Raw genomic sequence first — 24,499 nt, forward strand, 5'->3', positions numbered from 1 at the left:
TTGTTTGTTGTATTTCTATGAGAAACGCCGTTGGAATTTTGATAGGGTTTGCATTGAATCTGCAGATTGCTTTGGGTAGTATGGACATTTTAACAATATTTTCCAGTCCATGAACACACAATATTTTCCCATTTATTTGTGTCATCTTCCGTTTCTTTCATCAATGTCTTATAGTTTTCAGTGTACAGATCTTTCACTTCCTTGGTCAAATTTATCCCTAGGTATTTTTCATGCAGTTGTACACGGGATTATTTTCTCAATTTCTCTTTCTGACAGTTCTTTGTTAGTGTATCGAAATGCAATAAATATTTGTGTATTGCTTTTGTATCCTGCAACTTTACTGCATTCATTTATTCTAACAGTTTTTTTGGTGGGGTCTTTGAAGGTTTCTATATATAATATCATGTCATTGCAAAGAGTGACAGTTTCACTTTTCCTTTCCAATCTGGATAACTTTCATTTCTCGATTAGTGGCTCTTGGGCTGGTCTTCTTGAGGCAACACTCAGTGAAGGTCTGTAGAGGTTGCTGCACCCTTGAAATGGAACAGCACCGCTCCACACAGTCCCCCACCTGGCCTGATTAGCATATGAATTTGCAAGCCCTGGTTTCAAGTAAGAGCAGACTGGGCAATTAGTGAACTCAGTATGAGAGTAGACTCCATGTTTACCTAATTCAGAAGCGAACTGCGAAAGAAAGAATGCAAAGGAAGTTAGAAGGCTAAAGGGGAGGTTGTGTCGTTACCCAGACTGTTATAATGAGTATATTGAGGCTCAGTTTGTCGTGGACCACTTTTATTCTTCTGTCATCAGAAAGGAGCCCTCCCCGGGACTTCCATGGTGGTCCAGTGGTTAATACTTTGCCTTCCAATGGAGGGGGTGTGGGTTTGATCCCCTGGTCCAGGAGCTAAGATCCCACATGCCTTGGCGCCAAAGAACCAAAACATAAAACAGAAGCAATATTGTAACAAATTCAATAGACTTACAAAAAAAAAAAAATAACCTTAAAAGAAAAGAAAAGAAAAGAAACAAAACGAGCCCTCCCCTGCAAACTAGCTTGTGCCACCCAGTTGGCCGAGCTCTGAGCCCCTCAGAGCCTCTGTGAAGTATGCCGGGGGTCCATCCTGCTTCAGGTCAACCCCCATTAGTAGTGAACTCATGGACTCAGGAATTTTTGCAAGGAGGGTCATTTTCTCTTCTTACTTCCCCCCCGCCCCCCGCCTATCCTTGCAAAAAAGACAAAAATTCCATGGCACCCCACCCAGTGTCAGCATTCTTATATTAAGACAGATTTGCCTCTACTCACTTTGATATAGGAGCTCAGGATCTCAACTCTGTTATTAACAAAACTGGTCGTCAGAGTTGCTTTGAACAGTTAGCATATCCAAAGTGGTTGAAAAATGGTTTTCCATGTTTCTTGTGTGCATCCTTCAAGTTCATGGCCGTCGCCCATCACCACCTGAGAGTACTTAGTGCTCGGGGATAACTAAAGGGCGAATAAATCCTGCTTGCTTTGAACACAACCCAGGGTTCAGCATATGTTCCTGTACTGGCCAAGGCTAATCAGCTCTTTTCCCCTCCTCCCCTCACTTGTGCCTGTAAATCAAGAGGCCCCAGGATTAGTCAACACAAAAGAGATAATTAGTAAGTACAAGCTGCTACCTTCATAGATCACCCCGTGCCTCAGATTCAAGCTAAGCCAAGAAGCTGAAACAAGCAACATGGCACAAGTATGAGCCTCTTTAGCAGACCATTTTTATACAAGGTTTATGAGTCTGAATGTTTAAATCTACCCTTCCCAGATACTGTAAGGATGTCTGGGATACGAGGCCAGAGGGGAGGCTTCTAAGTCATTTTATGAGGTTTTCCTTTCCTGGACTAAACTGTGTCTTTGGAACCCCAAGGATTTGAAACAGAAATGGCTTCTTAATGGCGTAGTCTTGGGGTTCAGAGACGTTTAAATACCTTAATTCTTCTCGCAGATGTGGCAGCAGAACGAGATGCTACTTTTTTTTCCACTGGGATATGCTGTGTCCCCTCAGAAAGCCATGGCTTGTGCCTTTGCCAGCCATTTGTCCAATTGGAAAATTCATTTCCTGCTCTGGCAGGGCACATGGTCAAGGGCATTGCTGCCCCAAGAAAAGAAATACTGTTTCCAGTCCAACGAAATAGCCTAGGAACTTCCTAACCATGCGTTGTTAACCCGATACTGCTGGCTTACAGAGAAGTGTTCCACTCGCGTGTTTATGACCTTGGAGCTGCTCAAATGCATGCTGGCTTTCATTTTTTCCATCACACAATGTTTCTTCCAATTTTTGAGTTTCTCATATCAACCACTTTGCTATTTTTAAGCAGAACAATTCAAAGCCAAAGTAGCTAATCAGAACAGTGAAACCTCACCAATTCAAGCAGGGAGCTTGTACTCTTTCAGTGAGGGAAAAACTAGCATTAGAAACCGGGGGCCTGTTTCATGTTCTATAAGATAAGGATGTAGGGTTGTAAAATCAGAGTCCTTTTCTACTAATATTGAAACCACATTTCAGGGCTTCCCTGGTGGCGCCGTGGTTGAGAGTCCGCCTGCCGATGCAGGGGATACGGGTTCGTGCCCCGGTCCGGGAAGATCCCACATGCCGCGGAGCGGCTGGGCCCGTGAGCCATGGCCGCTGAGCCTGTGCGTCCGGAGCCTGTGCTCCGCAAGAGAGGCCACAACAGTGAGAGGCCTGTGTATCACACACACACACACGCACACACACACACACACACAAAAAACACACACATTTCATCAAATCATCATCATTGATTATAAGAAGCATCATATTTTATGTACCAACAAGAAAAAAAATATTCTTTCTTTTTTTTTTTTAACTTATTTGTTTGGTTCCTCCGGGTCTTGGTTGTGGCTTGCAGGCTCCTTAGTTGTGGCTTCAGGGTTTCTTAGTTGTGGCATGCGAACTCGTAGTTGCGGCAGCATGCATGTGGGATCTAGTTCCCTCACCAGGGATCGAACCCGTGCCACCTGCCTTGGAAGCATGGAGTCTCATCCATTGTACCACCGGGGAAGTCCCCTAACAAGAAAATTTTAAAACTGCCACTGGTTAAATCATTCCAAAACACCTTTAAAGATATCCCTGCAATGCATGGGTTGGTCAGATCAGACTTTGAAATCCATTCAGACACATATGGCGACCTCTCCTGCCCTATAGTTGTACTGTTTGGCATGAACTAGGCCTGTCCTTTAGGATGATCTCAGTAACAAAGTGTGACATCACTTTTCATCTCCTTGGGGGTATCTTTCTTGCTAAGCAAATAAAGCATTTGCTTGTCTCTTTGCAAGAAAATCAGGAATTGCTGCTCTCTTTCTAAAGACAAATATTTACCACCAGTATCAAATTTACACACCACTGCTCCGTTTCTGAGACTTTCCATATATACAGTAACTTTTCACTGCAATGCTTAATCATAATGTAATCTTTTCTAAGACACTGAAGAGCAATTAAACTCAATGGCATAGTACCAAGAGTGGAGGCAACTCAATGGAAGGGACGAGATGGACACCTGTGACCATGTTTCCTTGGACAATGGCATTTGTGTCATGACTGCAGCTTGGCGACCTGAAGCTGTGGGACCCCGTCAGTCACCCACGCATCCCAATCTCAGAGAAGTTAAAATGTGACAAAACAGGCATCTTAGAATGGTTGAATTATGGAAGTAGCTACAGTCTGTTGAGAATTCTCTATATATCTGGCAAGATATATAGAACTAAGCTCTTGACAAGACTTAATGTCAGCCAGACCTTACAGCAACCCAAGATGTCACAGCTAGGTAAATTTCAGAGCAAGGGTTCCCATCCAGACAAAAACCATAGATGTGGTTCTGTAGGCCATATAAATCAAGTGCATATCAACTGCAGACTGCTGTTTGATTCCATTCATAAGCACCGCTCCAAACAGGCTGTCAAAGCATTATTTAAAATAGCTCAGCCATATAAGGTTTTCTGTATTGAGTTGGTAAAAATAATTTATAAATTAACATCCATTATATGCAAATGGCCACTTCTTAAAGGGACTCGCCCATTTGATTTTTGCCTTCATAACCACTGGGAAGGTGGTTTGGCTGTCTGCGGCAGTTCCTCACCACAGTGAATGAGAGTTAAATCCTCACCATTTGCGGATCAAAACCCGACCTAAGAGCTGAGACGACTTGCCCAGTGACAATGGAAGTGCATCCATAGCAAAATATGGACTTAGATGGGCTCAGACCTCGGTGTCCTGGCCCTTACGCTTGCTCTTTAACATGCGTGGTGAATGGATATAGACCTGTTTTTTAAAGACCACGAATGTTGTTTTACCTTCCCAATGTTAAAAGACATGAAAACTTTTAGCACATGGGAGCCCCGAGCCCCTGGTCCTGGCCACTCAGACCACCCCAGAGGTGGAGACTGGAAACCAGCAAGTCTGCCTCTAGAGAATGTGAAGCTGAACCAACTCCTGTGGCTTTGTAGTGAGGGCATTTCTGTTTCCATGGACAGTTAAATATGGAATCTGGGAGGAGCTTTGTATTTATGGTCAGTGGTTTGGGAACTAAACCCAAAAGAAGGGACTGAGAGGGTGACTAAGGACTTTCATGGTCAAAATAAACACCAGCAAGAAGGAATTACATCCAAATAGTTGAAGACTGCCAGCCTCAAGCCCTAGTCTTGTAGACCCCGTAACAGCTCTCGTAATTTGCATTCCAGGGGCCAGTGTAGAGAGTGCTTTAACAGAATGCTGTAGACATCTTTTAAAAATTGTTCTTTCAAGTCATTCATTCATTTGGTTGGCAAGTGTATACTTACTTACGTCCATGTGAGAAGGGAGAGGAACCAGGGGTGAGTAAGTCAATTTCCAAGGATGGCAAGCACGTGGACTTGAAGAGCCCTGGTTGAACGATGCGCGAAGCCTTCTCTGACCTCCTGCTGGTTTTGTTGCAGCTGCAAAGGTGCCTCCCACTACGGCCTCACCAAAGACAGGAAGAGGCACTCTCAGGATGGCTGTCCAGACGGCTGTGCCAGCCTCACAGCAACAGAACTCTCCCCAGAGGTTTCTGCAGCTGCCACCATCTCCTTAATGACAGACGAGCCTGGCCTAGACAACCCTGCCTACGTGTCCACAGCAGAGGACGGTCAGCCAAACAGCCCCCTGGACTCTGGCCGGAGCAACCGAACAAGGGGTGAGTCAAAGGGGGTGGTTGTCTGGGAATGGGCTCCTTGGCCTTGGGATTGCCCTCTCTGGAAAGTTATAGAAACGTTTTTTTAAGGCAAAAACGCTCTGGTAGTTTTGGGCAGCAACCCAACATCCAGTTCTCCAGAGTGAAATGAGACCGCGAGGACCTGAGATCATTAGAAATGTGTGTAATCTGACCTGGCGAAAAGGGGTTGAAGTTAGACCTAGTGATTCATCACTCCCTCGGTGTCCCTACCTTCCCATCCAGGTGGCTCGAGAAAAGTGCTGTTATATTCCATCCAGCCCAGGAAAAAAACCAAGCAGATTTTAAATAAACCATCCGTATTGCATTGTAGAAAACTGAGAATATACAGCTAAGCAAATTCTATCATCCCACTGCCTAGAAGTAATCACCGTTCACGATGTGTTGTGCGTGTCTTACCAGCCGCGTCCATAAAAGAGGACTTCTGTGAATGCGTAGCTACTCTCCCTCCCTTCTCTCTTGTCCTCAGCACGGCCCTTTGAGCGATCCACCATCAGAAGCAGATCTTTTAAAAAAATAAACCGAGCCTTGAGTGTTCTTCGAAGGACAAAGTGTGGAAGTACAGTTGTCAACCAAGCTGAGCGGGGCAGAGAGAATTCTGAAAACACCACTGCCCCTGATGGTAAGTGGCCTCCCAGTAAGGCTGGGCTTCCAGAATGATGACTCCAGGCGTGATGACAGCCAGACCGCCCCCACCCCCCGCTTTCTATGACACCCCTCTTCCCAAGGGCATAAATATTTCTTACCTTGATTAGCCTCTTCTTGCATAAGTAACCAAAGGCAGAAATTATTGTTCTCTTCTTACATAGATTGAGGGAAAAGGTCTTGGAACACTTACCTTCAGATGCTAGCTTAGTGCATATAAAGAATAATATAGTTTTTTTTTTTTTTAACTGAATTATGCCTCAATTTATTTATTTATTTTTGTCTGCAGTGTGTCTACGTTGTGTCTTCGTTGCTACGCGTGGGCTTTCTCTAGTTGTGGCGAGCGAGGGCTACTCTTCGTTGCGGTACACAGGCTCTAGGTGCGTGGGCTTCAGTAGTTGTGGCATGCAGGCTCAGCAGTTGTGGCTCGTGGGCTTAGTTGCTCCGCAGCCTGTGGGATCTTCCCGGACCAGGGATTGAACCTGTGTCCCCTGCACTGGCAGGCAGATTCTTAACCACTGCGCCACCAGGGAAGTCCCAAGAATAATACAGTTAAGTGAAGAACATTTAGAACAGTGCCTGGCACATAGTAAGTACTATGTAGGTATTTATTCTTATTACCACTTTGTGTGATGTGTGGTTCTGAGTGTTTTCCATGCATTAACTCATTTAATCCTCAACAACTCTTTGAAGTAGCTACTACTATTATCCGTGTTTTACAGATGAGGAAACTGAGACACCAGGAGGTTACTTAGCTTGCCCCAAATTACCCTTCTAAACTTTGAATCCAGGTTAATGTGGTTCTAGAATCTATGCAAAGGAAGTTTCTGGATCTAAGATCCTATGTGTTTTCCCCAGTATAAATGGAGCTGAGAAAATACTGTCCTGTCCTTTCTTTTCATCTAATATTAAACCTTTACAGCAGTAATAATAGTAGCTTAAGTTTTTTTTTGAGCTTTCCTGGGTGCCAGGTAGTGCTCTAAGTCATTTAAAGGTCACAGCGCTAAGGACAGTGATCGTGATTCTCATTTTACAGAAGAAACTTAGACTCTGAGAGATTGGGTAGCTAGTCCAAAGTCACCCAGCTGGAAAATGGCAGACCTAGGATTTTAACTTGGGTCCTCTGGCTACAGAGCCCACTCGTTTACTCACTGGATTAAGCACCCTCCACTCCTTCGAGGTTGGGAGGTAAATCCGAAACCACCGTCTTTATCACGTTCTCAGAGAACTTGCGAGCAGTCGTATAAGACCCCTGCTTATCCCCTCTCACCCTGTACACACGCTACATGCTCTGACTACTCTGAACTTATTGCTGTCGTATAAATACTGTGTCTCTCTCACTTCCATGTTGTTGTCCGTCCTGTACTCTCATGCCCCTTCAGCTGGCATCCTAATTCCTCTTTCCAGGCTCAGCATAGGCTTTGCCTCCTCCTGGGAGCCCTCCTTGACTCCCTCAGTCCTCTCTCCTTTGTGTTCTCAAAGCACCTGTATCTCTGTTATAGCAATGTCACCTTTCATTGTAACTGTACCAATGGGGCCAGGGGCTCTTTATCTAAGTCTTTGTGTTCTCAAGTCCAAGCGCAATATCTGGCACATAATAGTTTTTGCTGAATGTTTCTGCAATGAGTAAAAGGATTATAACTTCCTTTCTGCCGGTCCTCCCCCCTTATTAAAGGCTCCTTAATTCCATTCCATGTAAAGTTTTCTCCTACCTGAATAAGATTGATTTGCATGTTTATTGCAGAAACTTTTAAAATAAGAGATTACTATGTGTAAGACATTGGCCTAGGCTCTGTACTTTTTATTTTTACTGAAGTACTGTTGATTTACAATATTATGTTAGCTTCAGATGTACCACATAGTGATTCAATATTTTTATAGATTATACTTCATTTATAGTTATTATAAAATATTGGCTATATTCCCTGTGCTGTACAATATATCCTTGTAGCTTATTTATTTTATACATAGTCGTTTGTACCTCTTAATCCCCTACCCCATTTTGTTCCTCTCCTCTTCCCTCTCCCCACTGGTAACTACCAGTTTGATCTCTATATCTGTGAATCTGTTTCTGTTTTTATTTTCTAGATTCCACATGTAAGTGATAACATACAATATTTGTCTTTTTCTGTCTGACTTATTTCACTTAACATAATACCCTCCAGGTCCATCTACATCGTTGCAAACAGCAGAATTTCATTCTTGTTTATGGCTGAGTAGTATTCCGTTGTATACATACCACATCTTCTTTATCTATTCATCTGTTGATGGACACTTAGCCAAGCTATGGAAGCAACCTATCTTGGTAAATAATGCAGCTATGAACACTGAGGTGCATGTATCTTTTCAGATTAATGCTTTTGTTTTCTTTGGATATATACCCAGGAATGGAATTACTGGATGATATGGTAGTTCTATTTTTAGTTATTTGAAAAACCTCCATACTGTTTTCTATAGTGGCTGCATCAATTTACATTCCTACCAACAGTGTACTAGGGTTCCCTTTTCTCCACATCCTCGCCCTCATTTGTTATTTGAAGACTTTTTTTTTTTTTTTTCCCTGCAGTACACGGGCCTCTCACTGCTGTGGCCTCTCCCGTTGCGGAGCACAGGCTCCGGACACGCAGGCCCAGCGGCCGTGGCTCACGGGCCCAGCCGCTCTGCGGCATGTGGGATCCTCCCGGACCGGGGCATGAACCCGTGTCCCCTGCGTGGGCAGGCGGACTCTCAACCGCTGCGCCACCAGGGAAACCCTTGAAGACTTTTTGATGATGGCCATTCTGACAGGTGTGAGGTGATTAGCGATGTTGAGCATCTTTTCATGTGCCTGTTGGCCATATCTGTACATCCTCTTTGGAAAAATGCCTTTTCATGACTTCTGCCCATTTTTTACTCAGGTTGTTTTTTTTTTTTTAATTGAGTTATATGAGCTGTTTATATAGGTAAGTTCTGTACTTTTATATAAAGATTATAAAATCCAGCTCCTGGTTTCAAGAAGTTCATTCAAGACTAAAAAAATAAAATACCAGAAAGAGTGAGATATAAATAAACGAAAATGACAGCTGTCAAGAGAGGTACATCACTTCCCAGTGGGACGGTGTAATCCATGTTTAAGGAGCGGTTATGACCTGGATGGGCATGGGGATCTTGACTGTGTGTTGGAAGGTAGTGGGAGATGAGGTTAAGGCCAGATTAGAAGGGTCCTGGATGCCATTTAGGAGTCTCGACTTGGGGCAGTGAACACACCTGAAAGCTTTTGCATAGAAGTATAGCAGGATGGAAGCTGTGTTTCAGGAAGATGAAGATGGCATCTGTGTTATGTGTGCAGGGGCTTCAAGCAGGAGAGGATGGATTTCCTCAGGTGCTCCAGGAAGCTATTACTCCACAGTGGGGTGAGGTATTATGACTCAGTGAGGCTGGTACAGGATTTGTGAGGCAACAAAGCTTTTCAAAAGGGCCTTTGGATCTCATTGCTTCAGTAAGTAACCCGCGGTTAGTATGGTGAACGCCCATGGTTTATCCATCCTTTTCATATCAGTAAAGAGACTGGCTTCACTACTTAGCTGTGTGACCTGGCCAGGTTACTTGACTTCTCTAAGCTTTAGTATTTCATCATCCAGAAAAACAGGGGTGATAATAATCTAGGTCAAAGGGTTGCTGTGAGGACTAAACGAACAACAGAGTGTCATGCAAATTGTTTAGCTCAATGGCCAGCATATAATAAACACTTGGTAAATGATACTATATCCCTTAGTCTTTAAGTAAGGGCACAATATTGAAAAACTTTCTTTTCAGACCAGCACTAGTTTGGCAGTTTAAAAATCACTTTAACTCTCAAAGGGGAGGTCACTAGGGTCTCATCATTGTAGCTCTAATTAACATTTCCAAGTGTGACTGGGTGTGTCCTTTCAGACTATCAACCATCCTTGATTAGTTAGATCTGGGAGCATGGTTTTTGTAAATCTGTTGGGAAAAAGAGTAGAAAGGGAGAGGGAGGAGAGAGAAAACCAGCAGCTTTGATGATAATTTCCAAATCTTTCTTTGCTCAAAATGATTTTTTTTTTTTTTTAATTTTATTTATTTATTTTTGGCTGTGTTGGGTCTTCGTTTCTGTGCGAGGGATTTCTCTAGCTGCGGAGAGCCAGGGCCACTCTCCATCGCCTCTCTTGTTGCAGAGCACAGCCTCCAGACGCGCAGGCTCAGTAGTGTGGCTCACGGGCCTAGTTGCTCCGCGGCATGTGGGACCTTCCCAGACCAGGGCTCGAACCCGTGTCCTCTGCATTGGCAGGCAGATTCTCAACCACTGTGCCACCAGGGAAGCCCTCAAAATGATTTTTTAAAAGGACTTCCCTTTCCTTGTCACCAGACCTGTTCCAACAAATACTTGTGGATAGAGCCTACTTAAGGTAATCAAGATAGTTTAAACGTTAATTGAACTCGGTCACCCAAGCACTATTAGCACCAGGAGCTGACAGATGAAGGCTGCTGCCCACAGCCTTACAGCAAAGCCCAATTGTTTACATTAAATTAACTCCCAGTGGGGGGTAAAGACCCACGTTTACAACCGTCTCCAGCTTCCTCTGGCAGCTAAATTGCTTTGTTTATCATGTTCTGCAATACTTAGAAATAATTTTAATTCTTGCTGTATTGTTCCTAGAGTTGAGTACTCATTCATGAATTCATAGTTCATTAGGGAAAATGCATTAAGGTCATGGGTTTTGAAAACAGTCAGAAAGAGTGTTTTATGTAGAACCAGGCCTGCAGTTTTGATCTTTCCCGATGACATAATTAAGGGAGAATCATAGGGCAGAGGCAGCTGTCAGCGGCTACAGGAGACAAAAGCATCAGTGCTCTCAACGTCCTAACTGGAGCCTCAAGCAACTGGGGAGGAGCTGCAGCTCCCGTCAAACTAGGTGTTCCGTGGCCGGCATTTCCTGGTGTCCCCCCCTGTAGGCTTCTATTCCAACCGAGGTGGAGAACAGCGCCAGTCGTTGCTGCTGGCTGTGGGTCTGTAGACCAAGTCCCCTGTGGACCCGTTGCCGGCTGTGGACCCCTGGCTTCAGGGGACTCTGAGGAAGGTGACAGGAGCGTCATCAGGAGCCCCGGGTTCTGACCTGGCTCTGAGGACCACCACCTAACTACCACCTCCAGCCAGTCGTGCCACTTCTCCTCTCCGAGCTCACGCATCCTCCCTTGTGAAACAAAGGTCTGTCACTGTCAAACTACACAGCCTGAGAAGCAATTTCTGTGTGTGGGCCCAGCAGGGCGGGGGACCCGTGACAGATTTCAAGGGGAAAGAGTCCTCAGTGAAAAGGTAAAGTTTGGAAACACCAGCCTGGGTCTCTGAATCTCCTTTTGGCTCTGAATCCAGCCGTACAAGCGGATCAGGGACACGAACCTCTTGATGCCACCAGCTGGGCCTGGGCCTCTTTCCTTGATCATGAATTAGGCCATTTGACTTCCCTTTACTGACAACAGCGTAGCGAGGACTGATTCACTAAGCCTGAAAAGCAGGCCCTCCCAGGAAGAGATCTTCAAAATGATCAAAGAGAGCAGAACCAGGGTTGTTCTGTTTTGCCCCTTGATTAATAAGTGATCAAACTGCAGCCCATTCCATAATGATTGTTCGTTCATTCCTCTTCATTCAGTAAACATAGGCTGAAGTCTCCTGTGTACAGAGATCTGTGCACAGAACTACAAAACAGCCAGAAATTATGTCCTCAAGGATCTTAGAGGCCAGTGGTGGGTATAAGAAATGGGCATGAATAATAATGGTAATAATAATAATAGAAGGCTCGGTGCCATGAGAAATAAAGCTTTATGGGAAATGGGAAGTTTAGAGAGAGCAGGGGGAAAGGGATCAGGGTAGAGTTTAATTGGAAGAGGGATCATTTCATGCAGGCCTTGAAGGAAAAGTTGGGTTTAGGCCTAGAATGGAAAACATTCCAGGCAGAGAAACTTATGCTGGCACAGAGGCAGGAAGATGGAAAACATGTACAAGGAACAATGAGTAGTTTAGTTTGGCTGGAACCAAAGTTTGGCAAGAAAAGGAGTGGCTGGAAACGTCCATTGGGGGGGGTGTCTTAAATAAATATTGTCTCTGTCCATTTTAGTCTTTCCAAGGTTGTATCACCTGATTCCATATGGTGAAATTACCAGAGTCAAGATCAATCGAGCGGATCCCAATGAAAGCCTCTCCATTAGGCTTGTGGGAGGCAATGAAACCCCGCTGATCCATATCATTATCCAGCACATTTATCGTGATGGGGTGATTGCCAGAGACGGCCGGCTACTGCCAGGAGACATCATCCTAAAGGTAGAGACCACGGCTGTGGAGCCATGAAGAGGATCTTAGCAAAAGTCACTTCAGAGCAAATCATTGGGTGGGTGGGTGGGTGGGTGGGTGGGTGGATGGGTGGATGGATGGATGGATGGATGGATGGACGGATGCATGGATGGACGCAGGGGTAAAGCACTTGTGGAGCTGTCACTTTCCGTAGTTCTTATGTTGATATGGCTCTTCATACAAGATTTGTAATCTGAGATAGGTCCCTAACCCTTCTGTCTTTCTTGTATTTTTTTTTTTTTTGGCCCTGCCACACAGCATGCGGGATCTTAGTTCCCCGACCAGGTGCCCCCTGCAGGGGCAGTGTGGAATCCTAACCACCGGACCACCAGGGAATTCCCATTCTTGTTCTTTTGATCTCTTTCTCTCTATATAAATACTGTCTCTGTATCATGTATCTTTTTTTTTTTTTTTTTTTTTTTTTTTTTTTTTTTTTTTTTGCGGTACGCGGGCCTCTCACTGTTGTGGCCTCTCCCGCTGCGGAGCACAGGCTCCAGACGCGCAGGCTCAGCGGCCATGGCTCACGGGCCCAGCCGCTCCACGGCACGTGGGATCCTCCCGGACCAGGTCACGAACCCGTGTCCCCTGCATCGGCAGGCGGACTCTCAACCACTGTGCCACCAGGGAAGACCCTGTATCATTTTGTCTCTGTGTTCCCCTCCTTCCTCTGCCTTCTGCTATCTTCCCCCTCTGTTTTCTCTACCTCTGCATTCTTCTCTCTTCCTTTTCCTCCTCCCTCCTCTCTCTTCCTCTCACCCTTTCCTCCCACTTTAAGTAGCACTAACATAAAACAATATAAAACCGAAGCCTATATCTTCTTAAATTGTTTTTAGGGCAGATAAATGGAACATTTTATATTTTACCTAATCACTTACATTCACACACCCCTCTAAAGTAAATTTCCTATAGCTTAATGGCCCTTCACACACACACACACACACACACACACACACACACACACACATCCCTAAGCTATTCTGCCAACCCACAGACATTCCAGGGGAGACAGGTGGTGGAAGAGAACACGTTGGGCATTACTGTCCTCTGAGGCTTGACTGAGGGGACGGATGCTAGGGAGGAATTTTCAGAAGAAGAGAAAGGATAAAGGAAGAGTTGTTTATCAGACAGAAGTCCAACATGTGCCAAAAGTGATAAGAAAAAAATCCCTGCCTTGGTCATATATTTCCTGTCTGATACTCAGATGACAGTTTCATCCCATCCCTTCTGGGTTGCTGAGGGGCCAGCTCCTGATACATCATGCGCTGTTTCTCTGGCAAAGAAATTCTTATTGTTTGGAATAAGAGGAGAAAGAACTTAAAGCAGTTATTGTAGAAACACTGATGTTCTCACTGGCCTCCGAGGTGGAGTATGAGGCAGGGCCCGTCAACCTCAAGGGACGGTCAGCCGTGCAATCAGCGACACTCTGCATGGCTTCCTCCCAGTTCTGCGGAAACTAGGCTGCCTGGAACGGTTGCATAAGGAAAACCTTTTTGATTCTTGTGACCTTCAACTGGCACTTGCAAGCAAAAGAGCTGCCAGGGGTATTTAGCAGGCGACCCTGACTTTCTTTTGGCCTCAGTGTGATGGAGAAAACCAGACCCGGGATAAGGTGTCAGAGCAGAGCCAGGTCTTTGAGCCCACCTGTGCTTGGACAGAGGTGATGAGCCTTGTCCGAGCACGAGGGAGCCTCCGTCCATCCCTGGAGATGCAACGGAGGACTAGCGATGGCACGCTGCAGGCAGGCCCATGAAATCTCATTCCAAGATTCTTCGAACTGTTGGCTGCAAGTACAGGAAATCTTACCAAACCGTAGAAATTCAAGAAGGTTGTTTCTCTTCTGTGAGGCCTCCTTCCTTAAGCACAGAGTGTACTGCTGCTGTGAAATTATTTTCTTCCCAGGCAGTGACCAGCACTGAGATCTGAAGCCTTCAGGCTGGGCCTGCCTAGAGTAATTAAAACCAGAAAGCCCCATGCAGCATCAGCCCTGAAGATCATTAGTGAGGCACAAATGAGTGGCCTAAGCTGGAGGACATTTAAGCAGCCTGATAACGTGATCCAGCCTTTCAATAAAAGAGCCTAGAAGCTTCCATTCACATCAGTTTGTTTGAAACTGTAGAGATTTTTTTTCTCTCCTTTGCTGAGAACATGGGCAAAAGACCTTGTAGGTGAACACCTGGAGACTTGACACACACAGACACTCACACACTTGCCAACACTCAAATATTTTCATGTACACACACATTCTCTCCCTCCCTCCTTCTCTCTCTCTCTCTCTCTCTCTCTCACACACACACACACACACACACACACACAGTAGTGGGGCCTGGAAGTTCCAGTACAGGTGATCCAGGGAGAAAAATTCATCTGGAGATTTTTGGAAAGAAAATGCCAACTCAGTTTGATTTAAACAGCAGTTTAATATAATCATTAATCAGAAATTTTCTTTTCTTCTTTTGCCTTTTCCCACTTTTTCTTCCTTTTCCTCCCCCCTTCAGCTGAAAAATAAGTTTAGCAAGCAACAGAAAGGAGGGTTAGGACTATATAAATAAATTCAAGGGCCTGTGTAAGGACAAGACTGAAGAAAGATGGTGTCTGCTGAGAGAGAGTTGAAAAGGTGTGCAGGTAATACTCAAGGAAACCGGGATACGAGTCCTGTTGGAAGATGGGGGTATTTGGACGGAGAAGAAGGTGATAGAGCAGAGTGGTCCTTCAGGAAGGGCCCCAGTGAGTCTGTGGGCTGGGCCTTTGGGGCAGGGTTGTGGCCGGTGGAGTGGACGGCTCGGTCGCTGCAGATTCTGAGGTCCCCTTGCCCTAGGTCAACGGGATGGACATCGGCAACGTACGGCACAACTATGCCCTGCACCTCCTGAGGCAGCCCTGCCAGGTGCTGTGGCTGACGGTGCTGCGGGAGCAGAAGTTCCGGAGCAGGACTGATGGGCAGCCCCTGGACACCTCCGGGCCCCGGGATGACAGTTTCCACGTGATCCTCAACAAAAGCAGCCCGGAGGAGCAGCTCGGAATAAAACTGGTGCGCAAGGTGGACGAGCCTGGGGTGTTTATTTCCAACGTTCTGGATGGTGGCGTGGCAGACCGACACGGTCAGCTGGAGGAGAACGATCGTGTGTTAGCCATCAATGGACATGACCTTCGGTACGGCAGCCCGGAAAGTGCAGCTCATCTGATTCAGGTGGGTCACGGGTCATTACAAGATCCCAGTCAGCAGTTGCCATGGTGATTAGGGACACTCATCACCCTGACCCACCTACCCTCTTACTACCCCGTGTGACATACAGTGTCTCCCTTTCGAGGAGCTGAGGGTGGAGGGCCAGGGAGGAATATTACTGCAGCAGATGGTGTGTCTTGGGGTCGTGGCCGTTCCGTCGGTGTTGCCAGTCATCCAGCCCTGACTGCAGGTAAACACGTTGGGCGAGGTGTTGCAACCTCACCAGGTTAAGGTCACTCAAGGTCAGCGGGGTTGTGTCATCCCTGGACCTAGTATGATAGGCATAGACCCAGGGCTCACTTAGATGTGTTCTGGACACTTCCAAGACATCTGGTTGTACCAACTCCTGTAAGAAGCTGTGCCATGTGCCCTCCAGGGATCCTGTGGACAAGAAACCACTGTAGGATTGGCTAAGGCTGAGCCCTGTCTCCATGGCTAAGTCCGGCCCCCTTCGAAAGCCCAAGGGAACTCAAATATGAACCTAAGGAAGTCCCCCTATAGGAGAGGCATACAAATTATCATTAGTCAGGCAAATAGAGCTCACGATAGCCTGACATTAGTTCAGACTAATTCACTCCCCTGACAGGCGCGATGTTACCAAGCCCCAGCATGCATCCTGTTGACTTTGGCTGGGTCACCATGAGTTTTTCTTTTTGTTGTTGTTTTTCATTGAACTATAGTTGATTTACAATGTTGTGTTTCAGGTATACAACAAAGTGATTCAGTTTTACATATATATGTATAGTTCTTTTTCAGATTCTTTTTCCTTATAGGTTATTACAAAATATTGAGTGTAGTTCCCTGTGCCATACAGCAGGTCCTTGTTGGTTATGTATTTTATATATAGTAGTGTGTATATGTCAATCCCAAACTCCTAATTTATCCCTCTCCCACCTTCCCCTTTGGTAACCATAAGTTTCTTTTCTATGTTTGTGGATCTATTTCTGTTTTGTAAATAGGTTTATTTGTATCTTTTTTTTTTTAGATTTCACATATAAGTGATATCATGATATTTGTCTTTCTCCGTCTGACTTACTTCACTTAGTATGATAATCTCTAGATCCATCCACGTTGCTGCAAATGACTTTTTCCCCATTTTTTATGGCTGAGTAATATTCCATTGTAAAAAATGTACCACCTCTTCTTTATCCATTCCTGTGTCAATGGGTACTTAGGTTGCTTCTGTGTCTTGGCTATTGTAAACAGTGCTGCAATGAATATTGGGGTGCACGTATCTTTTAGAATTATAGTTCTCTCCAGATATATGCCCAGGCATGGGATTGTAGGATCATATGGCAACTCTGTGTTTAGTTTAAGAAACCTCCACACTCTTCTCCATAGTGGCTTTACCAACTTTCATTTCCACCAACAGTATATATAGGAGGGTTCCCTTTTCTCCACACCCTCTCCAGCATTTATTATTTGTAGACTTTTTGCTGATGGCCATTCTGACTGATGTGAGGTGATACCTCATTGTAGTTTTGATTTGCATTTCTCTAATAATTAGTGAGGTTGAACATGTTTTCATGTTCCTGTTTGCCATCTGTATGTCTTCTTTGGAGAAATGTCTATTTATATCTTCTGCCCATTTTTTGATTGGGTTGTTTATTTTTCATCATGAGTTTTTCTAATGTTCTCTGAGCTTCCAGCTTTATTCCTAGAGAGACAGGCTTTGTTCTGGGCTCTTGTATTCCAACCCTTTAATCCACTTCATTTAGCCAAAATGAATTAAGTTTTTGCTGCTCGCCTAGCCCTGGATTAGGTTCAGAGAACAGGGAGATGATGACCTCTTAGGCTGGTCTCCCAAAGGAGTCCACAGTCTAGTAGAGGAGGTGGACTTTTTCTAAATGACTGCCATGTGGTGTGACAGTGTGTAATGGTGAAATTAAGTATAGTGCTGGTGTAGACAAAGGAGAGATTTTTTTTTTTTTTTTTTTTTTTTTTTACTGAGATGGGGTCTAGAAATTCTTCACAGAGGAGGAAAATCTTGAACTGGGGTTTTGATGGATCAGCAGAAGTTCTCTAGGTGCATGAGGCAGAGAGGGTCATTCTAAGGAGACACTACACAAAAGAATGTTTCCCCAAAAGCCAGTTAGGGAAATGGTTAACACCTTGAGAGTGGTATACATTTTAAAAGCAGCAATAGGTAAGGCAAGAGTGGTAGGCAAGGGCCAGATCATGTAGAGTTTTACAGGCCATGATAAGGAGCTCAGACCTTACCCCCAAGGCCATGAGGTGTCATTGGAAGGGTTTAAGAAAGGAAGTGACATGACTTTCTAGCGAGATCTCTCTAGAGTTAGTGGAGAGCTGATAGGAGCGGGGCAAGACCAGAGGCCTTGTCTTAAGATGCGTTTGCAGTTATCTGACACATCACATCAGCTTCCACTTAGTGACTGAAGTATTAATTCTTCAAGTATAGACAGAGTCAGCAGCAGTAGCTGACTGGTCCTTGTACCAAGTTCCATGGAGGATGACATTCAGAAGACAGAGCCTACTCTCAAGGACTTGATCATCTCAGTACAAACAAATCTCCCTACCCTTGGGTTCCAGTCATGGAGCTCTTCCAGGTGTCGGCAACTCTCTTCACTGTCGTATGTGTGGTATCTTATCCCTCTTTTCTGAGGAGAACCAAGCAGCGGATGAAATTATTGTCATTTTAAAGGTGGAAAGCCTGAGGCAGAGGGTGCAAGGGGACTTACCCTGCTTCCTCCATCCACCAGGACAGGAAGGACATGTGGTGCTTTGGTCCCCAAGCTGGGACTTTTCATGGTGCCCCAGTTCCAAGGTGATTCTTAACCTGATGGCCGTCCATCTGCCCTATGGGGCCTGAGGTCACGCCCTGTGGAGCCGGGAGAGCACAAAACCAGAGTTACAAGAGACGTTTCCCTTCTGGAGTTTATGCCGTCTATTCCCAAGTTCACATGCCCAGCTCCAACTTCTTTGAACACCACACTTGCATAGACAGCTGCCTACTTGGTATCTCCATGTGGCTGTCTAAAAGGCATCTCAAATTTAATGTCCAAAAGTGAACCCTTGACTTCTCCCCGCTCCACCCCTTTCCAGACCTGCTCTTCCCCTCCGTCTTTCCTCATCTCTAGAAATGGCACCACCATTTTCTCAGTTACTTGGACCAAAAAGAATCTTTACTCTTCTCCATCCCCAGCCTACAATTCATCTCTCACCAACTCCATGGCTTGGATCAGCCAGGCCACCATTATCTTTGGTCTAGGCCACTGCAAGAACCTCTTAACTGGTCTCCTTGCTTCCATATTCCATGCTGCTCACCTCTCTCTCGACTCAGCAGTTAGAATGGCCACTTTACAGAGTCAATTCCACCATGTCGCTTTCTTGCCCTCAGCTCTCTGACGCTTCCCAAGGCACTCAGATTAAAATTCCAAATCCTTACAGTGGCCTGCAAAGCCATGCTAATCTGATCTTTAGTTGTCTCTGCAACTTCATCTTAAGCCGGGGGGGGGGGGGGGGGGGGGGGGGGGGCGGGGATTTCTCGTATTCTCCCCCTTGTTTAACCATGCTCAGTCACACTGCCTTCTTGCTATTCCTCAAACATTTTTAAGAACTTTCTCAACTTAAGGCTGATGTTCTTGCTGTCCCTCTGATCAAAAGACTCTTACACATGTCTATATAACTCCTACACTTCACTCAGGTCTCTCCTCACATGTCACCTCCTCAGAGACACCTTCGCTGACAATCCCACTTAAAGTGGCATCTCCCACCCTCAATTCTCAATTCTGTATCCCCTAATCTTCTTGATCTTCTTTTTTGGGCCATGCCACGCGGCTTGTGAGATCTTAGTTCCCCAACCAGGGATCGAACCCATGCCCGCTGCATTGGAAGTGCTGAGTCTTAACCACTGGACCACCAGGGAAGTCCCTAATCTTCTTTATCTTCTACCAACAAATTATTGTATTATTACCTGCCAATCTAGCATAGTATAGTACAGTAGAGTATTATATCTCAAGCACTTAGAGATATGCCTGGCAGTAATAGGCACTCAATAAATATTTGAATGAATAAGTTTAGTCAAATTATAAAAATGTATAATTATCTATAATTCACACATTAATTCCATCTCATAGGGATATTTTTTGTCAAACCATTTACTGAAGAACAAGCACCAAATCCACTTTTACATTATTTGTCCCCAAGGTAGAACTCTACTTTTTGTCACCTTGAATTTGCTCAGTTATTATTGGTTGAGCACCTTCTAAGTGCCAAGAGGTGTGTAGTACAACGGTGAACAAGACTGACACAGTCCTGGCCTCTTGGAGCTTGGAATACATTCCCACCTCTCTTCAAATACAATTAAGTCAGCACTGAGCAGGTGATGTAGCCTGTATGTGCCAATGGGTGAGAACAGGATATAGACAATGTTTTTGAAAATATTAACCCATGGAAAAGGAAAAGCCCTTGGTTTTTTCTTTGTGAAGAAACTGTCCTCTACGCATGATTTTTTTCTCCTTAAAAAGCAGAAATGATGGTCTTGGGTGATCATCAGTTTTTTTTTCCCTGTTAACACTTGTCAACTCCCTCTGCAGGTCAGTCAGTACAGCTCACATTCTGAAGACGACCTGCCAGCTATCCTTCCCAGTAGGTGAAAGAAAAACTCCCAAAAAAAAAAAAAAAAAAAAAAGAAAAACTCCCTTACTCATGTCACTCGGAAAACTCTTGATTACATATGACATTCTACTTTTGTAGATTAGTAACAGAAGAGGAAACTATTTTTTCCCTGAGAAAGTGAATTTATGAAATTAAATCTTGCCTAACAGTGGAATTTCCTAAAAGATTCTTCTGCTTACCAAACAAAGCCAGTGTGCTTTATAGGCAGAGGAAGAGGAGGGAGAAAAAAAAAAAAACAAGCTCGGGCAAAACTAGTTGAGAATGCTGGGCAAACTCAGTTAAGCGATCTCAAGCATGAATTTTATTTATGAGATACTCGTAACACACACCAAGCTGGGGCGATTAAACTAAATGCCCTTCAAAAGCTGAGACTCAAATTTCCAACCAATCCTTGGCTGCATTGGCCTTGTGTGTCCACTGCATGAATCATATTTGCCTTACAAAGAAATTCCCAAACAACATGTCCTTTTGGTCATGTTTTCTCCCACAGTCCCACACATTCTGCCTTTTGGTTACATTATTTCAGGGAAAAGTTATTACAGAGAAGCCACAACTGTTTTAAATTTGACCAGCTTTACATATGTGGAGCCCTAACCTTGGCTTCCTCAGCAGCAGCCCTAAGGGCCAGGCTCCAGAGTTAGACAGATGGAGAGTCGCACTCCTCTCAGAGACAAACGCGATGGAGACAGAAGCTTCAATTATGGAGCGATTGCCTTATTTAGCAACATAGTACAACTTTATATTTCTCCCTTGTCAATTTAAGCTTTTTGACTAAAATCTCTCTACGAGAGTTGTTGAACTGTCTGGTGTCATACCTAAAATAATAGAACAAAGATATATGGGCCAAAGGTTTGAGACCCTAGGGGGGGAAAAGGCATTTCAACATCCCAAACCTGGGCGGTTCCACATATATCTACACAATATTCAATATGAGAATGATTTCTGCTGAGAGCTATGCCTGTTTTGAGATGCTCTCATGTACCTGCAGTTATGGATCAGTGAATTCATATTTAGGAGTTCAAATATATACAGTTAATAAATGAAGAAAGCAACGACGGATTTCCAATTTGAGTATCTCTTTTTTGTGCCTTTTTTTCTTAGCCAGCTTCCCAGACTTGATGCAGAAGTTGAAATAATTCAAAGCCATTTGCAGAGGTTGTGATACGATGGGTTTTCGTTAATGCTGGCCCGTGTGATTTTTTTCCCCTCACGTGAATTAATATTTAAATGAGAAGTTACTTCACCAAAGAACAATTGACAAGCAGCTTCTTCAGACTTTTTAAAAGAATGTGATAGGCCTTTAGACAGAGCCAGAAATTAAATAATGGACTACTCCATTGCCTACATTTGTTCTAAATACGTGATTCCAGCTCATGAGTTCTGGGACAGAACTTTTGTCCCCTGGAGCCAGTAAGAATGGCCAAGAAATAAGACCTGACAGTTCTGTGTGTGTGTGTTTTATTTTTTAATAGACTAGCACAGCTAATATAAAATCAAATTCCTATCTAAACAAATTTTCTTAATGCAGTATGGTAGTAAATTTAATGCACATAAGACTAAACAGTTTTTTTTTAAATTTCAAAAACATTCTCTTGAGCTGAATTCTAAGAGTCCAAATGATTTTTATATAGGGCTCCAAACTCCATGCATTCATGATTAAAGCACGACTTGCAAAACTGTTCAGCCTTTCGACTCAGAATTTTATGAGTGAATCTCCTGCCCAGCTACACTCCAAATATTAGGAGATCTTGAAACTTCACTACCCTTCTCCAACTCTCATATTCCCCTACATGATTTTGTTCTGTTTTTACCACGGAACAGAATCAGAGTAACTTCCAGGTACCATAAAAGAAATGGTGTTTGAGAACTTAGGTCATTCTGCTTACTCAGGAATTAATTTCTCATTTTGAGCTTGTCACTGACATCTGTACGACCCTGTATAAGTCAGACTGTCACCGTTCTTAGCACTTATAAGATATGCTTCTGGGAACATAAAGATGTACCTGGAGCTAAAGTCTAGTGGGAAAAATAGATCAAATTGCTGTCTCAAATCTTCTTTTCTACCCTTGTCAAATCCTAAGGTCCCATTCAGCACTTTTCCTCAAACCCTCCTTAATTTCCCTTTTCCTTTGCCAGATTCTGGTCACCCTTAACTCACTAAAGTAGCTGCCGCCTCTCCAGAGAAGATACAGTTCTTTTCAGAATGTACCAGGCTCTATGTATGCCAGGTGCTAAAGTCTCAGTGGTGAGCAAGTCAACACACACCAGATTTGCTTTCACTAAGCTCATTTTATAGGGACTAGCAACAAAAAGCACACCATCAGCTCATCCTAGAGTTGTAATTCTGGAGCCCTAACTTATTGCTTAGTGAGACTTTTTTTTTTTTTTTAACTTTTTCAATTCAAGTATAGTTGATTTACAATGTTGTGTTAATTTCTGCTGTACAGCAAAGTGATTTAGTTATACATATATATATATTTTTTCACATTCTCTTCCATTATGGTTTATCACAAGATAATGAATATAGTTCCCTGGGCTATACAGCAGAACCTTGTTGTTTATCCATTCTATATATAATAGTTTCCATCTGCTAATCCCAAACTCCCCCGTACCCCCTCCCCCTTGGCAGCCACAAGTCTGTTTTCTGTGTCTGTGAGTCTGTTTCTGTTTTGTAGATAAGTTTATTTGTATCATATTTTTAATTCCACATATAAGTGATATCATGTGATATTTGTCTTTCTGTGTCTGACTTCACTTAGTATGATCATCTCTAGGTCCATCCGTGTTGCTGCAAATGGCATTATTTCATTTTTTTTATGGCTGAATAATATTCCATTGTATATATATACCACATCTTGTTTATCCATTCATCTGTCGATGGACCCTTAGGTTGCTTCCATGTCTTGGCTATTGTGAATAGTGCTGCTATGGACATAGGGGTGTATATATCTTTCTGAATTACAGATTTGTCTGGATATATGCCCAGGAGTGGCATTACTGGATCATATGGTAATTCTATTTTTAGTTTTTTGTGGAACCTCCATACTGTTTTCCACAGTGGCTGCACTGACTCACATTCCCACCAACAGTGCAGGAGGATTTCCTTTTAGTGAGAGAGATTTCTGTTTCTCAAATGTTCTCTTGCTCACTGGCAGGACCGTTAGGCAAGGGTTTTGTTTCTGTACCTCATTGTGCAGTATGTTGCCATGTCAACAGGAATGGCTGACAACTTTGTTATTTTTCTAGCATATCAGTGGGTAACCCTGTTCAGATGCCTCCTGTTGTCTGTATTGCCAGGTAGGGTCCGTGTGCCACATGTGATCTCAGAGCCAGGTTGCACTGCTGTGATGTGTTTCACAGCAGCGTCTTGGGAGCTTCCCTGTCATCTTTGAGTTATGCAGTAATAATGAAGACAGACATCTATGGAGTTCTTGGCTCCACAGAACACAGAGACAATCCCTGTGCACAAGTGAAATGGCAAAATGGGAACTCCATCAGTGAGGTCCCAGGTGCAGCTGGTCCATCCAAAAAAAGTCCCTGCTCTGATGGTCAGACCAGGATTTGTCTTCTAGGTCCAAATCTCATACGCACACCCAACTCAGCTTTTTTACAGCGAGTCATCAAGAGTTCATCAAGTTTTTGTGGGGACTTGAAAACATGTTAAATAGTGAAGAAGCTAGGAATAGTTGACCTGGAAAGGAAAAGAGATCAGGGAGGGCAATGAGAGCTATTTTCAAATAGGCTTGTCGCATGGAAATTGATTTGGGGTTGCCCGAGAGGGCATGACTAGAACCAATGGGCAAGCAAGGGAAAGACAAATTTAAACTCAACCTAAGGACAAACTTGCTAATTAGTGCTGTCTAAAAAACTTGCTTATTAGTGCTGCACTGCCTTGGGACACAGTGAGTTCCTTGTCATTGGAGGCACTGAAGCATGAGCTGGGTGACAACACGGCAAGGATTTTGGAGTGGAATTAAAGCACAAACTACAGAGGAAATGTTGGATTAGATGATGTCTGCCATCTCTTCCGTAGCTGTGGCTTCCTGGCTGTGTGCAACCAGTGCTCCACAGTTCCCCGGGGCTTGGTAAGCACAAGATAGATGAACTGAAAATGATACTTGAGCCCCAGCTGGAAGGGGAGCTAAAGTGGGGCAGCCCCCAAAGGTTCAGGAAGAACCATCCCCACAGTTAAAGCTAGGCTGTCTCACTCTGGGATCCTTGGAAAAGAAACCAGTGGAGAATGCGGATGCAGGATGAATTTTTTTAAAGAAATGGTCATTAAGACCTCTGATGCTAAGGCCTGAACCAAGATGGCAGAGTAGAAGGACATGCTCTCACTCCCTCTTGTGAGAACACCAGAATCACAGCTAGCTGCTGGACAGTCATTGACAAGAAGACACTGGAAC

The 24,499-nt window shown here is 44.2% G+C and overlaps 1 protein-coding gene across 2 annotated transcripts in view; it reads left to right on the plus strand.

Annotated features, from left to right (window-relative positions):
- The window catches only part of LNX1 (ligand of numb-protein X 1), a 136,419-nt gene that overhangs the window by 84,392 nt on the left and 27,528 nt on the right, over positions 1-24,499 (plus strand). For both annotated transcript variants that reach the window (XM_065877398.1, XM_065877399.1), the window contains 4 exons: positions 4,967-5,205; positions 5,711-5,863; positions 12,000-12,202; positions 15,048-15,419. In XM_065877398.1, coding sequence (XP_065733470.1) covers positions 4,967-5,205; positions 5,711-5,863; positions 12,000-12,202; positions 15,048-15,419 — 967 coding nt within the window. The remainder of the gene's footprint in view (positions 1-4,966; positions 5,206-5,710; positions 5,864-11,999; positions 12,203-15,047; positions 15,420-24,499) is intronic.

The sequence above is a fragment of the Phocoena phocoena genome, chromosome 5 (assembly GCF_963924675.1).
Source record: "Phocoena phocoena chromosome 5, mPhoPho1.1, whole genome shotgun sequence".
NCBI lineage: Eukaryota > Metazoa > Chordata > Mammalia > Artiodactyla > Phocoenidae > Phocoena > Phocoena phocoena.